The sequence below is a fragment of the Mytilus edulis genome, chromosome 8 (genome assembly GCF_963676685.1).
Source record: "Mytilus edulis chromosome 8, xbMytEdul2.2, whole genome shotgun sequence".
Lineage (NCBI taxonomy): Eukaryota > Metazoa > Mollusca > Bivalvia > Mytilida > Mytilidae > Mytilus > Mytilus edulis.
In genome coordinates, this window is record NC_092351.1 from 36,304,042 (window position 1) to 36,322,632 (window position 18,591).

The 18,591-nt window shown below is 31.3% G+C and overlaps 2 protein-coding genes and 1 long non-coding RNA gene across 4 annotated transcripts in view; all 3 read left to right on the plus strand.

Annotated features, from left to right (window-relative positions):
- Nucleotides 1-18,591, plus strand: part of LOC139486786 (ragulator complex protein LAMTOR1-like) — a 513,831-nt gene that overhangs the window by 94,769 nt on the left and 400,471 nt on the right. The gene's annotated exons all lie outside the window — the stretch shown is intronic.
- LOC139485472 (uncharacterized) lies at nucleotides 4,870-7,933 on the plus strand. Its single transcript, XR_011655333.1, has 3 exons — nucleotides 4,870-5,231; nucleotides 5,884-6,147; nucleotides 6,732-7,933. It is a non-coding gene; the product is annotated as an uncharacterized lncRNA (long non-coding RNA).
- The window catches only part of LOC139485470 (uncharacterized), a gene marked incomplete in the record, with an annotated part of 26,585 nt that continues 16,636 nt past the window's right edge, over nucleotides 8,643-18,591 (plus strand). The window contains 1 exon segment of the mRNA XM_071269984.1: nucleotides 8,643-8,989. Within this exon segment, the coding sequence (XP_071126085.1) occupies nucleotides 8,858-8,989 (132 nt within the window).

Here is an 18,591-nt window from a genome sequence, read left to right on the forward strand (position 1 = left end):
AGACAATTGTCAATCAAGTCATTATGATGAGTTAAATTTAATAGGTTCCAGTGGACTGTAAATATTTATTTAGATATTCTGTGTATGAACAAAAAGAAAATGAAATCGCCATGAGTTAAAGTTAAAGTTATCATGGAAAATAACTTCATATTTTAAAATATGTCGAAGCTGCTCATACAACCAACGACACAATAACAATCATTTTCGTATCGATTTAAAATAGTTCTTTAACTGCTACTCCAATACTTCACTTACCTGTTGTCATCCATCATCGGACACTTTTTGCAAATTCCATTTATACTGTGTCACAAATTCCTCCAAGATCAATATAGTTATTTCTTATTTTATTATGGGGCCGGATCGACTTGGGGCCGGATCGACTTGGGCCGGATCGACTTTGGGCCGGATTGACTTGGGGCCGGATTGGTTTGGGGCCGGAACGACCGGATACCTACCGTTGTCTGTCCGTCCGTTGTCCACACTTCGGACAATTACCAAAAAATACGGCTTCCACCAACTTTTATGAAACTTTTGTTTTTGTTCAATTTTTATAAATTTCAGATTTTACATTTTTTTTTAAATTAATATCTGATATGATATTGAGAAGTTATTTAACTTTATTGAAAAAGTGACGGACTTGTTATTATAATCGGTGCTCATGGCGCAGATGTTTATTGGATTTTCCACGGAGTTCAGTATTTTGTTATTTTACCTTTTCATATATATATATATATATATATATATATATATATATATATATATATATATATATATATATATATATATATATATATATATATATATATATATATATATATATATATATATCAGCACCCATGCAATTACTATATTCTTCCATTTTTTTGTTGCCTATTTTTCTCTATTTTCTTTTTCTGTGTCCATTTATGGTGTAATACCACCAAATCATGGTACGTCACATCCGGTTGTATACGAAAGAAGGTCGGAAAAGTTGTAGGTAATTAGTCCTACATTTTATTGTGCCACAGTAAAACCATTTCTGTGTCATAAACATATTTCTTGGTATTTTAAAACACCATTATTTTTTATTTGGGATTTCTATAGAAATTTTGTAATCTTGAGGTTACATGGTGACTAAACCTTGTATACACAGATAAAATAAGGGGAGAAATTTGATTGGTTTACTTCCAATGATGGTTATTTTCTTATATGCAATGAAATGTTATGTGATTTTTTTTCTATAGAACTGGACAGGATAAAACTTTACTCATGCCAAGTATTTCTTTATTTGAAACAAAGATAAATTCTGCACATTTTTTTGAAAAGTGCAAATTTAACAAAGACTAATAGGGGAAAATCAATGGTGGTATTACACCTTATCTCTATATTGTTTATATATTTACCATTTATTCCTCACTTTTTATGCATTGTTCTTTGTTCTACATACAGTCACTCTTATATCAAGTTGGTAACCAATAATGTGTTTCTTAGTCAAAGTTTTTACTGTTCAAAGAGAAATGAAGGATTTATGTAGAAAGACTTACTATATGAAAATTGGAGAATTATAGTAGACCAAAAAGACATTGTTTGTGGGAGAAATTGCACAGATTGAAGGTTTTACCAGCGAATTGCTTTTTCCGTGTTAATTTTTTAGCGCATACATGTACATGTATATGTGAACATGCCATACATTTCATAAAACAAGATCAGGAAATAATTGATTTCGAAGCTCACCCATGTCAGTGGACTGTGACCTTAATATATGATGGACCATTTCTTTAAAATGAGTCACTTGTGTTTTGTTTTTTTTCATCTTAATTTTATAGTTGAACAATTTTAAATTTAAGTAACAGCATTGCGTAGTATAGATACAACGAATAAGACGGTGCTGATTCTTGAGAAAGAAACCATGTTCCAGAAAGGCAAATGCTCTGATCTTCATGAATCGACGCTAATCCATTGTATATATATATAGCTTAAACTTGTGTGTTGATGTCTATTCAAAATTAAAACCCTTTTAGAATTAGATGAATATGATTATTGCAATAAGCACAATAATGCTACATCATTTTTAGATTAAAGTTCCTAAAAACAGGTCAAACTACGCCAGATACATTCTTCCTTTAATTTAGAAATGGGCGGTAATATGTACAAACTGAGTTTTGCTATTGAACCCCACATCCTTCTTATTAATGTGCCTGTCCCAAATCAAGAGTATGTAACTCAGTGATTGTTCCCATATTTATTTCTCGTTTATTGTTCTTAATTAGCATAGAATATGTCAATTGGTTATCTCTTTTGATTTGCTTCATATAGTTGGGTCATTGAAAGTCATACCATTGTATTATCACGTCTTTTTTTGGGGAGGGATTGTATTACGGGGCGCCGAATGGGACTCTTGTGGTTTTGTACTCAAAATTCAATTTTGTACGGACAAAAGTGAATTTTGTTCAACAAAAATTAGTTCAGTTTAACAAAATTTGTATCATACTACAAATTTAAAATTTTGTCATACAAAATTATCTATCAGCGGACAAAAGTCACTTTTGTCATGACAAAATTCTTTTTTGTTACACAGACTTGACTTTTGTTACCTAATTTGAAAATTGAGCGACAAAAGTCAATTTTGTATTCAAATTAGTTTAGTTTGGTTTCTGTGAACTAATTTGCATACAAAATCGACTTTTGTTACACAAAATTGACTTTTGTTACACAAAATTGACTTTTGTGAGACAAAATTGACAAAATTGACTTTTGTGAGACAAAATTGACCAATGTGATCAACAAAATTGACAAAATTGACTTTTGTGAGACAAAATTGACCAATGTGAGACAAAATTGACCAATGTGAGACAAATTGACTTTCGTCTCAACAAAATTGACAAAACTGAATTTTGTCTCAACAAAATTGACAAAATTGAATTTTGTCTCAACAAAATTGACAAAATTGACAAAATTGACTTTTGTCTCAACAAAATTAACAAAATTGAATTTTGTCTCAACAAAATTAACAAAATTGACTTTTGTCTCAACAAAATTGACAAAATTGACTTTTGTCTCAACAAAATTAACAAAATTGAATTTTGTCTCAACAAAATTGACAAAATTGAATTTTGTCTCAACAAAAGTGATTTTTGTCTCACGAAAGTCAATTCTGTCTCACGAAAGTCAATTTTGTCGTCACAAAAATGAATTTTGTCGTCACAAAATTGACTTTTGTTTCAACAAAATTGACAAAATTGACTTTTGTCTCAACAAAATTGACAAAATTGACTTTTGTCTCAACAAAATTAACAAAATTGACTTTTGTCTCAACAAAATTGACAAAATTGACTTTTGTCTCAACAAAATTAACAAAATTGAATTTTGTCTCAACAAAAATGACAAAATTGAATTTTGTCTCAACAAAAATGACAAAATTGAATTTTGTCTCACAAAAGTCAATTTTGTCTCACAAAAGTCAATTTTGTCTCACAAAAGTTAATTTTGTCTCACAAAAGTTAATTTTGTTTTACAAAAGTCAATTTTGTCTCACAAAAGTTAATTTTGTCTCACAAAAGTTAATTTTGTCTCACAAAAGTTAATTTTGTTTTACAAAAGTCAATTTTGTCTCACAAAATTGAATCTTACCTCACACAATTGACTTTTGTGATTTAATTTCCATATCAGGTAACAAAAGTCAATTTTGTATGCAAATATGTTTATATTTGCATACCTTTTAGACAAAATTGACTTTTGTCATGACAAATATGAATTTTGTCTACAAAAATGAATTTTGTTATGACAAAAATGAATTTTGTTATGACAAAAATGAATTTTGTCTACACAAATGAATTTTGTCACCACAAAATTGAAATTCTCACAAAACAAGTCTGTAGCACATAGTTTTGTAAGACAAAAATGATTTTGTTATGACAGAATTGAATTTTGTACAAAACCACAAGAGTCCCATTCGGCGCCCCGTATGTATAAGCTAGCATAAAGGCATGGTAGATATTGGGATTGGATGCGCTTAGCGAAATTGCGTCTATAAATTACTTAGGTTACTTTACATTCTTAGCACTAAATTCAGCACTGGATAACTTAAGCTCAACATTTATGAGTGCGATATTTTTTCCAGGGATATATCAAAGATATCATATATTTTTTTATTTAAAAATGTGTATGTTATCGATTCATAGAAAAGACTAGACTGGTACCCGGCCGTTATTGAAATTATTGACAATACCATAGTCCAAAGGCAAACTAGATATTTTACGGAGAGAACCAACCTAAGGCAAGGCTAAGATAATTGAGTACACCCAAAACAAAATAACAACACTCCTATACTGCTGTTCGTCGCCTAAGTCACAGTAATCAACAATGAGCCATTCGACTCAGAGTAAAACTGTCCACAGTCAACTGCAAGCTCAAGACGGTTCCATCATCGGTCTGAGGAGTAGTCTTCAATAGTGAAAATGGCAAATGTTGATTTTCAATTTGTAGATCACTGGTAAAATAATACATGTAATATTGCATCGGGCAAATTGAAACTACGGTAACAATGTCAACACATTAATTCTAAACACAATATGTCGACTATTGTTATGATTCATTTGAGTTCTAGTGATTTTCAGTTTCCTAAATGTTTTATGAAATAAAAATGTTCGCCTATTATAGCTAACATGATACTTTTGTTAAAAAGTACGTGAATGTATAATTTCTCCACTGTGATTTTTTCTATGTCACACTCCTTAAACATGTTAAAAGTACGTGAAGGTATTTCTATAGTCACTCTCCCTCAAAGTACGTGTAGGCATTTCTATAGTCACACTTCCTAAAAGTACGTGAAGGTATTTCTATTATATAGGTCACACTCCTTCAAGGTCACGTTTTTGATTCGTTTAATGCAATCGCTTCAAAATTAATGAAAGTAATGTTTAAAATAATAATACTCATAAAATAAATAGAAATTATGTCAATCAATAATTTATAAAGCTAATAACAATAATACATATCTTGAACGATAATGATCCCATTTATTCAAAATTATAAGTTTTATCCGTTGTGGCCACGGTAAGATATGTATATGGATGGATTAAATTATTAAGAGTTCAAGGTCATTTTAGGAAATCGCATTTTCCGATGGATTATGTCACTTAGAAATTAAAATATTAAGTTGTTAATCGTTCAATCTTTAATCTCAAACTACTTCTTAATACAATTGAAGGTTTCTTGGTTCATATTGGTCATTTTTGGACTTCACACCTAAGGTATGCATTTTTTTTATTATATTTTCACATTTCAAAATATTTCTATTATATTTACATTTAAAAAAAATATTAGATAAACTTAGATGTATTTGATCATTCCTGTCAAACAAATATCTATATCCTGAGGGCTGAGAGATTGAACCCTAACATGCAAGGGAAGTACACAAAATTGTTCAGTCATGCGTGAAAATAAAAAAGGAGATGCGGCGCAAACGTCAATAAGACAGCAACCCTACCAAAGAAAAAAAATCACAAAGCCAGGTAGAGGGAAACACATATTGTTTAACAATAGGCAAGTGTTTGTCTAAACAGTATATTAATCTAATGGAAACAGAAACTTTCAAAGACCAAAGAATTGCCACCAACATCAGATTCTACAAATAACAAAAAATAACAACAACAAAAATACCAATCAGACATGTCATATACAACAACTGACTTTGGACAATCTATTGCGTTTTTGACAGAAAAGAATACATTTATATTTTCTCATTTTAATCTCGATTAATAATCAACAAGAGCTACGCAAGAGACATATCATAAAATACAAGTGCCCAAAAATCTTTTATTCTGAAACACAGAAATGATATATATATAAAAATCAGCATCTTAATTGATTAATAAAACTAGACGAAACATTTCATTTCAAAAGGTCAAAATGGCATTAGATTTAAGGCAGACTCAGCATTTAGTTGAATATAAAACAAGGCGGTTTATAAGAAGTTCGTTTGCTGACATCAAGATAAAGCACACAGAGAAGTGGAATGAAGCTGTCGACGTGGAAAATAAAAATAAAATTGCTCTTCAAAAACGAATGCATCAAGTTAGAAAGCGAAACGCCCTGATTAAGCAACGCATGCTGACAAAAGTGGTTGGTGTTCCTAGAGTTATATCCCTTCTTGGAAGGAGCGTCACAGTAAGTAGTGTGAAATAACCTATCATGATACTGACACCGTTTGTCATAATAGCTCACGAAATGCATATCTAACAAGCAAATAAACGTACTTTTCACAACGAACTATAATCCCTGACAACATTTGGTGATTTGGTTTTATACAGGTATTGTCAAAGGCGGTTAACTTAATAATAAAATATAACCTCCTCAGCTGTCGAAAGTATAAGATGTGTGTCACATAGTCCCCTTAAGAGGGGACTTTGATAAGAAATAATTGCAAATCTTGCTAGCATGAATATTGCTAAAAGACTTTATGCTTGCTTCATGTACATAATTGTCACCTCGGTCTTTGAAAGTAATGGGTACACGTTCTAATATTAAGTAGAAGTTTCACTATTTTGTTTTCCGTTCAATCCACTTTTCGACCATTGTTCTAACGATCTAGGAGTTTCGATTGGTATCTAGGGGAGTACGGCTTAACTGTAAATCATTGTTTAAACGACTTTTGAAACGTTTTTGCGTTTTCTCGCTACTAAACTTCATTTGAATTGACAAAAAGATAAAGCCTATCACAAATATTTTGAATAATATGAATGAACGTTTAGGTAGGGTTCACATGATGGAGAATGGTGGGGGAAAACAAGAATATAGAGATAATTTGAGAAGAATATAGACAGTAAGAGGTGTTGAAGAATAAATAATACAGAATAATGGTTAATAAATAAAAAAAAAGAATAGTGAAAAATGCTAAACAAAGAAACACAGAAATGAACAAGGCTCTAGCTCGTCATACAGACCCTCAGATATCCGTCGTGTAACATGACAATTCCGGAACAGTATTCAGAAAGTTCTCTTAGGAAAGTACATGTGTTACCAATGTACTGCAGTTCACGTACAAAAAAAAACTCTAGCAAAAAATATTCAAATGAATGTTTGTACGAGTACTTATTTGTACAAAGTGTTGTATATAACATTTTTATAATCTCTAAACATATTTGGATAAAGATACACATTGTCTTTAATGGGTAGTGCTACTGCAGGTTGAAGTATATAAATGTGAGTAAACATCATATTCATCATTCTTAAGTGAATTGGGCATTTTACTGTATTGACTGAGGAGTTCATCTGGAAACAACCCCCATCGACATTCAGTTCTATTCGTTGATGTCTTTTGAGATAAGCCATATGACATACAGTTTCTTAACCAAGTATCGAAGTGCTAACAACTAAGCTGATGATACCCTTGGAAACTGATGATCCACGATCAGCGGTATCGACAGTCCTCGACACAGTATGAAGCAGTTCTGGACTCGTTCGCAGCGCTCACTCAATAAAAAGCTTCAACTTTTGACTTGCAGTTAATATCTTATAATACCAATATGATGGACACCTGATAATCGATGATTCGGATTGTATTTTGTATATTTTGCATGATAAAACACCAGCATACCGGAAGATGACAATCAGAGACGTAAATTTCTAGAATGTAAATGATATTTGAACTTTTGAACCAGGTCACAAAGAAAAATATTTTGTAGCACTAGACAAAGTACAGGCGAAGTAGAAGAATTGATTTAAATCACACTGAAAGAAATAATTTATATTATCGCTGATGAATTAAGACTGAATCCTCCCACTTCAAGAAATCGAAAAGATTGAAAGTTTGGGCAATAACATTTAGCAATAGACATCGTACATGTCCATTATTGTTTTTGTAACAATAATGTCAAAAGTAATGACATTGGTTTTTTTTAATTGTTGAATGCTGACTTAATTACGAAATAAAAGTAGAATTTTAAGAAAATGCTATATATGTCTCTCATTTTTCATTTAAATTTCCAATACAAACACGAAATTTGCATCTGATATCTTCAAAGTTTTATAAATCAATATTTGTCGATAACCATTTCTTCTCATCGCTACAGGACACAGTAGTCGTTTATCAAGTTGGACAGTACAATCTGATCTTAATTTACTTTTCGCACATAGAATATAAAACCAGTTAATGTTTAAATTCATATTTAATGACAAAAAATTGATTAGTTATAGCGAAAATTATTTGAATGAATTCTTTAAGCTATTGAATCTCCGCGCTGTGATTTTAGGAGTAGATAGATTTTTAACATTGTTTCAACTGAAAGACGTTTGTTTAAGAAAGACTCAAGAAATGAGTTATTTTTATAGTTCAAACAAAGAGATCAATATTAAACTTTATTCAATAGATCTGAGATTTGTCTTGTACATACAAAATAAAATATAATAAAATACATACGTCTTTATCTTTACGTTATATTGTGTTTTATCAAACAATGGTCTAGCAACGGTGATTTAAAATCTGTAATTTATACAAACTCCACCGCCTTCCCATTGTCAGGGTTTAAAAAATATCTAATGAATTATTAACACATTTCGTACGGTGCTTTGAACCTAATGATAAAGAAAGATATCACTGCTGTAATCAGCAAACTTTATTAAATGTCATCATTTTGTACCTGAACAAGTTTTTAAGTAGAGAATCATTAATTAAGCTATTCAAACGGATATAACAGAAACATTTCAATGTAACAAAATCATCAATTTAATTATAAACGCTTGTTTTCCAATGAAAATTGAAGAAATTAATTTCTGAAATTGAAATCGATAGAAATACAGAATAAAATATTATGTTACAATATCTTGAGTAGCTTTAATAGAATCACTGTGATTAAAAACTTGAAATTTCACGGAAGAAATGGACGACCCTGAATTAATCCGTCTAGATACACCAACACGAGATTTATGGCCGCCAAAAGATCCAAACGAAGAAGTCGAAGAGGAAGACGAAGAATCTGAAGAGGAAGACGAAACCGAAGAGGAAGAACAGGTAAAGGGAGACTTTTATCAACTTCGATCTTATATTCAAAATTCCATATGGAAATGTTCTTGCATATACATTCTGTATTAAACTTCAACGTTAACTCTTTTTCTGAAATCGAAAGACTATCTCACTGCTTACGATGCACACGTTATTCGCCGTTATTTCGAATGCATCGCGACACTTTTAATGCTTCCGAAAAAATTTCGAAAGCCGATGATGTATAGTAGTCACTTTGTCCGTCCGTGTATGTACTCGAATCAATTTGTTTTCGGAAACACAAAGTTGTCACTTTGTACGTCCGTTTGTGTATCCGAAACAGTTGATAACTTATGGACTGTTGGATTAGAAATGGAAGATAAAGGGTAGGGAGAGAAAATTTTTGATTTTGTAATAAATAGGCGAAAGGCCGCTCAGTTACTTAGGAGAAAGAAAATATGGAACTTAAAATGGTTTTCACATGGAAACATGCGTCTTTCCGTCATTGCCTGATGGGAATATTACTGTAAGTACACTAATAAATAAAGGGAAGTGGAAGAGGCTTATCAATTTTGGAGTCAACATGTGAATTAAGGTTATATGTCACCGTCACTCTAAAAGCAATAAACGATTCCGTGCTAATCCCTTAGGGATATCCCATGGTATCACCGTCAATGTGGTTGTACATTTTAAAATTAACTTTCTATAAAATTAATCATATTTAATTAAAAATAGTTGGAACTATCATATTTTAGCCTTCAGGTCACATGAAGAAATTTTAGATGAAGAATGCTATCTTTTCCAAGTAAACCTTATTCCTGGTGGTGGACTGAACGTCCAGTTAATAACATCATTCCAGAGCATAGTGTTTATGTACTGATAAACAAAAATTATAGTTGGTGAAGAGACAGTAATGTATTCATCTGATTATAAAAAGATAATATTTCAGAGTTGAATACCGAAAGAATCGTTTCCATGCATTTACCATTTGGATTGGCTTGTCCGAAGTATGAAATACTATTCGTATAGACACTAATTGATGCTGTTTTCCACATCGGATTCTTGACCTAATGAAATGTTAGTTTTAGTGTCCTGCAGCTGTAAAACTTTGGTCGTCAAGTTTGCCTTTTTTTTATTCACATTAAACAAACTAGTCTTATTAGATTACATTTTGGCCCGGTAGTTGACATCGTAAAAATCCGTATTGGGACCTCAAATTCAATATTTCTGTAAATGTTGGTGATTATGCATGACTACTCATTGGCATTTTAATTCATATTTTATTCATATTTACTCATAGCATAGAAAGACATACAAGCCACCAAAAATTACGAGACGCTTAGAAGTAAACAAAACGTTGTGCACAATGTTCCTACAACACGACGTTACACCACCACGACGTCAAAGAGAGTTTTCTGAAACTTTTGACGTACATTTATTCAATTTGCTTTCATTTTTCATTTGCTTTTTTTATGTAGTTGGTTGATTCTAAATCTGTCTCTATTAATTTTGTGATGTCTATTTACCATGAATTTATTTACCTCAAGTTGTGAAATCGATTAAATAATTTTTACCCTTAATTCACCTTAAAATGTTCAGTGTATTGTCTGTCGTAGGTAATGAACTTGAAGGAAGGAAAAATGGGACAGAAGTATACGGTTTTCAATAAATGAATTATAACAAAACTTTAAACGCAGGCTGCTAAAATTGCATGGTGCATATCATCTGTCATTGTAAATTTTTCATATCTTGATTCAACTCTTATACAAATTTATATCCGACACTCTGCAAGTAAATAAAAACATATTTACCCTTGATTAATTTGAATTGAATTGTATTAAAAATTTGCTCGACACATAACTTGTCGAAATACAACTATCAAATAAAATTATTATAACTCGATCTTGAAAATTATTTTCCCAGTCATTTGAAGTTGCTTGCTTTTAAAATGTACTAATCTTCTCCTGAATCGTCCGTATAATACGGGGTTGCATTAATTCAACGAAACTGTTTTTGTCGCTGTTTCCGATTAGTCTTTCAGTTACCTCCGTTTCATGCACAACATGCACAGTGGGTTTTTTTTCGACAACCAGCATTTTTTTTTTAAATTTCACCACGCGATTCGTTTTAAGTATCAGGAATATACAATGGAACACATTTTGCACATGTAACGTCGAAAAAAAGCGTTTGTTTGGATTTTTCGACGTTTTTCGACGTTTGGACAAAATGGCTATCGTTTTGTAATGTTTCGTAGCGTTTTATTCCTGTAAGACCCAAACATGCAGTTAATAAAAAAAGAATCTAGACTGTATGTTCTTTTCGTGTATCTAACTTTTGTTTTGGTAAATTATAAATTACTTATTGAAATATCACGTAAAAAACCGCATTAATTGCTTGGGCAAATGAAATATCAACTTGGACAAAATGGCTACCGCTTGAAAAACGACTGTGTAGAGATCACGGTGGGTATGGTTGTCCTGCGAGAGAACGTACTGTGCTGGATAATTTGGTCCTGACGGGTGCTGGTGGGTCCTGATTCTGTGCTGGTGGGTTTGTTTACATTGTATAAAAACAGCAATAAAACGACTGTTTTGTTGCTTAGTTTTCTCTGATGTGTCATAAGTACCATGCAAAGTATATTACTACAATATTATATTGCAAAAGTCGTGCAAGTTCGTTAAACGGAATTGTCCTGACGCTGTGCTGGTGATAAGAAAAACGGTCCTGGTTCTGTGCTCCTATGTCCTGGTTCTGTGCTTTTATATTTTAGTTAAAAGTGGCATATATTCAAGAGCATTGATGCTGTACTGTTATTGACTTATTAGCTGTTGTCTGCTTTCTTGAAATTGACATTGTTGTGAATATGTTAACTGTTATTATGAGAGAAAAAATACCCCTATTTTTTAATTTATTTTTTAAACTATAAACTGTAATCTTATCTATTGGCCTATTAATGGAACCCTTCTTGTCCCCTTTTAAGATAAGAAAATATGTTTACGATTTTCGGGATTACGATCATTTTGCAAGATCACCAAAATACGTTGTAATTTATACAATACTTATATATAGTAGATGATGTGGTATATTTGTTGTAAATGGACAAATTTCCATAAGAAACCAAAGGAAGTATGTGTTAACAACCATACGCCATCGTACGACCTTCAACAATAACCCATAAAATAAAAATGTAAAAGGTTTTGCATAAAAATGGAGAGCAAAAATATAGAGCAATTAAAGGACTTTCTGAGCGTTTGAATCATGTCTTTAGCAGCTTAAAACACATTTGTTTGTGAACAATTGAGTGCTGACTATAAGAATGACAATAGTATGGCGGGTTTGTTTGTTTGGTGTTGTTTTGTTTTTTTTGGGGGGGGGGAAGGGATGGGGATAAGTTAGAGCGAGGTTACAGTGAAAGCTTGGAATAGTTTCCCGTAAGATTTAAAAGTTGTATTGTAAAAGAAAAATGTATCTTATAGCTATTTAGAATCACTTGCTGTAAGATTTTTCCAACAATTTTTTTTTGTCTAAACGGTTATCATGTATTTTTTTTCGAAAGTTCGATAGAACACTAAAAAAAATCACTATTTTATGAAAGGGCAGGCTAGAATATGTCAGAGAATAAAGACGAGATAACCTAGAGAACACTAATAAAATTAAAACTTCTTAGCTTTTTTCATTTCAAAATAAATATTTTTGATAAAGAATTCTTTCTTTTCTTTTCTATATATAAATATTTTTCATGAATAAAAATAAAATGTGCCTTGATTATAATTGAAAATGAGTAAATGGAAAAAATACCCAACTAAAATATACTTATATTTTAATATTGGTAATATCACTACGCTTTTAAGTTTTGTGTGTCAAACACACCATATCTGTAGTAATTACTCCTTACTAAGATATTTCACTTCATTCATTTTTTTCTGCTTTTTTTTATATTGTGAATTCATAGAATTATTATATTAAAATGTAGCCTTAATTTATATTAAAAAAAAAAATGAATCTAAAGTCAGATATGGGTCATTTTCAAAAAATGTCGAATTTTCAGTACACCAATGCTAAAATTTTTATTTCTAATGGAAATTTCAGTTGTAATGGTTTAAATGAAAGCTTGTCGGATTTGTGATTCAGAACATTAATAATAAACACACCTTACATCTATTTTGATAAGATTAAACTGCATTTAAGGCCGATTTTGGGGGTATTTGTGTGCGTACATCGTCAGAAAAACACATTTCAAATAATTTTTTTCCGATTTTCTGATCGCCTTGATATCTGCAAAAGGGACTTTTTAAGAATGTTAATTATAATTCTAACGAAAAATCGTAGCTTCTTTATCATTGTATGTAACAGATTATCTACAAACTAAATTCAATCAGCGTACAGGAGGTTCATGTCTATCCTGTTACCGCTACTTAAATCAGTCGTTGAATTATTCTCCCTATGACTATTGAATCAGTCAGTGTTGATTTCAAAAATGCAAAGTAAACTTTACATTTAAAACGCCTCGTTTCTTGAACGATAGTGTAGAGACAAGAAATTTCAAGACATTTAGTAACTTTTAATAAATTTTTTAATTTCAAATTCGACATTTTTTGAAAATGACCCATATATCAAACATTTTTGTTTCCATCTATCCGTTTTCAGGACTTTAACAATCAACAATAACACGCCTGGAAAGTAAAATGCGTACTCGGCTGTCTGTAATCGACCATTTTTAGACACCCCAGGCTCCTAAAAAAGCAAGCCGGGGTGGTGGTTCAAAGATGCAAATTAAGTACTTATATCAATATTTTATCTTTTCGTGTACGGTTTATGACCCCTCCTGTGGCTTGTCAATTTCGAAATGTGCAAACTGCAATAGTATCAAAACAGCACAGACAATGAATAATAGAGATATAATTTTGTACATATATCAAGGGGAAACTTCTTGCAAAGCATTATTATTTATTATATTTCATTATTGTATTTAGTAGAAAAAGAGAATTTAGTGAAAACAAAATCACTATTTTTGTAGAAAATTCACAGACCTTTGTACAGAGATTTTTGTTATGTTTAGCATGGGATCAACACAATGGTTCATTACCGAGTAAAAAAATCAAAATGTCTATCTACCTTGCACATTTCAGAAAATTCAGATCAGATAACGAAACTGGTTCCAGCAACATTTATAAGCAATTTAAGATTTTGACCCTCACAGTTTCCATTCACCACAAATATTCTCGTTACAACGAATCATTTTAAATACAAAAATACTTGTTGCATGCAGCCTTTTGTTTATCTATTAATATATGTATACGGATAAAGTTATGAAAGGCAGCAGGGTCATCAGGGTGAGGAGTCCATGTCATCTGAAATAAATGCTAAGCATAGATCTAGAGAGCGACATATAATCATGACATTAAAAAAAGTCTCTTCTTTTCACTTTTTTCGAACAAATTTACACATAAAATGAATTATATAGTATTGTGGAATTTTTAACTTATTTTAGGTACTATATATTGTTATCTGATATTGGACAAAAGATGTTGCCCTTTTATGTTATTATGTTATACAAGTTCAGATCATTTGAAAACACATATTAAACAGCCAAATGGATGCACAAGAGCTAAAATAGGAGTCATAGATCCTGTTGGCAACAATTATCTGGCTAATTTTATTGATTTTGTAACATTTGTTTCAAATATGACCAACTTCTTATCCAAAATCACCAGCACCGTATCATGACCCACCAGCACAATGACAGGACCCACCAGCACAGTATCAGGACATGAATAAATTGAGAAAATGCAAAATTTTAATAAATTGCAATGTTTTTTCACAAAATTGTTTTGTCGTGTAGATTGCGGTATAGAAAGCGGACTCTATGAGCATTTTTGTTTTATTTTTTCAGTTCGAGATTTTCTGAAAATGAGCATTTTTGTGTTACGCTTTCTGAAACAGTTTACAGGGTCATTTTTGTAATGGTTTATATATGAACACATAAGAAACGAAATTGAAAAATCTCAACTGTTTTTTACCATTTTTTATGAGTGAAAACGTCAAAAATCATCATTTTCGTCTTTGTTTACATTTTTTCATTGATCACCAGCACCCGTCAGGACCGAATCACCAGCACAGTACGTTCTATTGCAGGACAACCATACCCACCGTGAGAGATGGTTTCATAGAATCTACAATTTTTGAACTCACGAACAATGAGGCAAATGTTTATTCTTTCGGTAGATGTTATAATTATCTCACATTTTTTAGACATTTTTAGCTATGTCTACTTATAAAACTACCTTTCAGTCGTTAAGTCAACGAAAAACGTCATTGGACATTTTTCTTATTCAAGCTTAATATGAAGCCACCGAGTCAAACGAAATTCGACAAAAGAACGGCTTTAATTTAACCAAGAACTGACACACTTCGTTGCTTCTGCCAAGTTTCGGGAAGATCAGAGAATAAGAAATAGGATCACTATACATAAGAGATAAAACAGTTGTTCAAAAATGTAACGTTGGACATCCGTTTTTTTCACATAGCTTTGTTGTTTTAATCCTCAAATATACTAGATATTACTAAGCATATGACCAAGAGCTATAAGAACATAAAGGAAAACAAATACTGAATTAGTTTTTATAGTGGTTAGTGTTTGTTAACATTTTATTTTGTTTTGCGGAGGAAATTTCGAAGATTCTGTTTTAAATCAAAGGGGTTGTAGGAATTGCGTGCGTGACGTTCCGGCACAAATTCAATGTTTTTACTTGAGTTGTAATTTATATTACGAAGCTTATTCAAAATTTCCTTGATAAAAAGAATATTTTACCAAGCACTGTCTGAATCTTGACACTTTTAAAATATATTCTTGTGTTGCCTAATTGCAGACATGAAGCATCATACATAAGTCGCTTCTTTTGTCTTGATTTGTCGTCGTTCGGGTCATACATGAACCGCTCAGGTCATTTTTAGGAATTTCATAGCTTCAATTTTCACCTTATAATCAAGAATATCTAAATGTATACATGTCTAAATACATACATTATACATATAGTGTAACTTTTAATTGAACAACAATAATACAGTTCAATCAAAATTTGCTTTTAAAAGTACTCCAGTACTGTCTGTAATAACAGTACTTGTACTTGTACGATGTGGAGTGTCCTTCAGTAATAACCAATTTTAAATCAAAATCTAAATATTTCCAAATCATATGAAGATCAACCCAATCCATGACACCAGATTATAGTTAGGTCAAATGAGAATGATGCATGTTGCTCCTTCGGTAAGCGCTAACTATATTAAGAAAATATTCTGACATTAATTCTTTTTAACGACTATCGCTCATTTACTTTTTTTTGTTTCTTATATACAATCTTACGTTTAAAACTTTTATAACTTTTATATGCAAACATTTGAATATTCTCTCTATATCTAAATTAACCGTTTGCGGAAGCCTGTATATTACTAGACTAAAGTATAGAAAATCTTAACATATGGTTAGTCAATATTCATGAAAATGTTTAAAAGGGGTGTAGCGGAGCGATATAAACTTTTCAGCAAAAAAAACATTAACACGATAAGAGGTTTGGGTGAGATTTACAGAAAAGTGCACACTATTAGACCGTTTGAATGGTTTTTCACTAGTAATTTTTGGGGCCCTTATATAGTTTTCTATTCGGTGTGAGCCAAGGCTCCGTGTTGAAGGCCGTACTTTGACCTATGATGTTAGCTTTTAAAGATTGTTACTTGAATGGAGAGTTGTCTCATTGGCACTCATACCACATCTTCCTATATCTTATTAAGGGTATTGTAATCGATAAGGAATAGAGAAAGCTAATCCAAATAAATACTAATATATAAAAAGGGGATATGCTGCCAAAATGTGAAGAATAAAGAATAAGAGGCAAAATAAATATAGAATAGAATAAACTAAAATGGTCTAAAAATTAAAAAAAAATTAAATGAAGAATCCCACATCCAGACCCTCATACAAGTATCCGATAGAATATTAGACTATACCATTATGTCGGAAAGGATAACATAAATATACTATAACTATGGGGTATGAGCTTTGCTCATTTTTGAAGGCCGTACGGTGACCTATAGTTGTTTATTTCTGTGTCATTTTGGTCTCTTGTGAAGAGTTGTCTCATTGGCAATCATACCAGATCTTCTTTTTTATATAAACTATTGGACCACAATTACCGCAATCGACTATTTCGTAAAAATAGAACTATTATTATAGTCAAATAAGCAATTTAAAAATAAAATGCACATTCATCTCAAAAACTTTCCTTGTACTCAAACGATGATAACAAATGTATGATCTTAAATTTATGTGCACAAAACACATAGTTACGTTATCAATTATATCAGTGTATTCTGCTTGTGTAAGTAGATAACGTCATTTTTTCTACTAAAAGATAACTGAAATTCAGAAAAGGGAATTTTAAGAATATAAATTTAACTTTTTAGAGGGCATAAATAGTGTATCTTACGTGCAAATAGAAGGGGGATTTGTTTCTACCATAATTATGATTTAAAAGTCTTCCAAACGTTGAAACCAAACAATAGGAATGGACAATAATCAGAGCAGTCTGTCGCTTACTAAGATATAGAATCCAAAGGTTTGAAATTGATATTACAAATGGTCATCCCTACATGAATTTTACCTGTCCGACAGTAAAAATCTTGAAAAAAGGCGTCAGTTTGGCTTGGCGGGATACGTAATTGCGTCAGATAGGAATGGGGACGTTATACCCGTTTACGTATGCGAGGAGAGTGTCTCTTTCTCGGAGGGTTAAGGTCTTTAGGATCCATTACAATTGTTAGTTAACAGTTCAGTAACCCTCTCTTTTATCAATTTGGACCCCACACCCCCTGATTTAGTTTATTTGGGATTAAATTCTAAATGAAAATCAAAATATTTGTGAATAGCGTCCGGGGTTTTTGTGTCGTTTGGATGCTGTATCTTTGACTATACCCCACATAGAAGTTTATTCGTTCTTTTTTGCCTGTACAAAGTTATAATATTTAAATCAGAGTAGTAAACTAAACAAACACAAGTGGATATTTAAACTAGAAAATTATATTTATAAATGTCTAATAAATTTTAAGGTATTTAAACATGATTAAAATTGAATGAATGAAAAGGGGTCCTTTCCGTTGCATCTGGTAATAACTTTTTAAATATTGTATTTAAACACAATAATGTTACATTTAAGAAAATAAGGTAGCATTATGAAGTTATTAAAAAATAGTTTAAGTACTTTAAGAGGTGATAAAATTAAATGTACTTGTATTTCAATTATATTATAGGTCACGATGCCTAAGCGCATTAACAATTATATTTCTTTCTCCTTTATCCGAATTAATTATTTGATAGATTAAGTGCTTTCACTACTTATAAGATATTTTTTTTATAAAATACATCAAACTACATGCATCATACAAATATACGTCTAAAACGCATAAATCCAGGTTTCAGTCAAACCAACTCGTTAAAAACTGTTAAAATAAGGAAAAATGTTCGTTTAGGTGAACTGCGCCTTTTTGTTGATGTCGTCGTCGTTGTTGTTGTTGTTTTTGTTTCTTTAAAGCTTATGTACATGTATATATGTATTGCTGTGGTCTCGCCCAAAAAACAT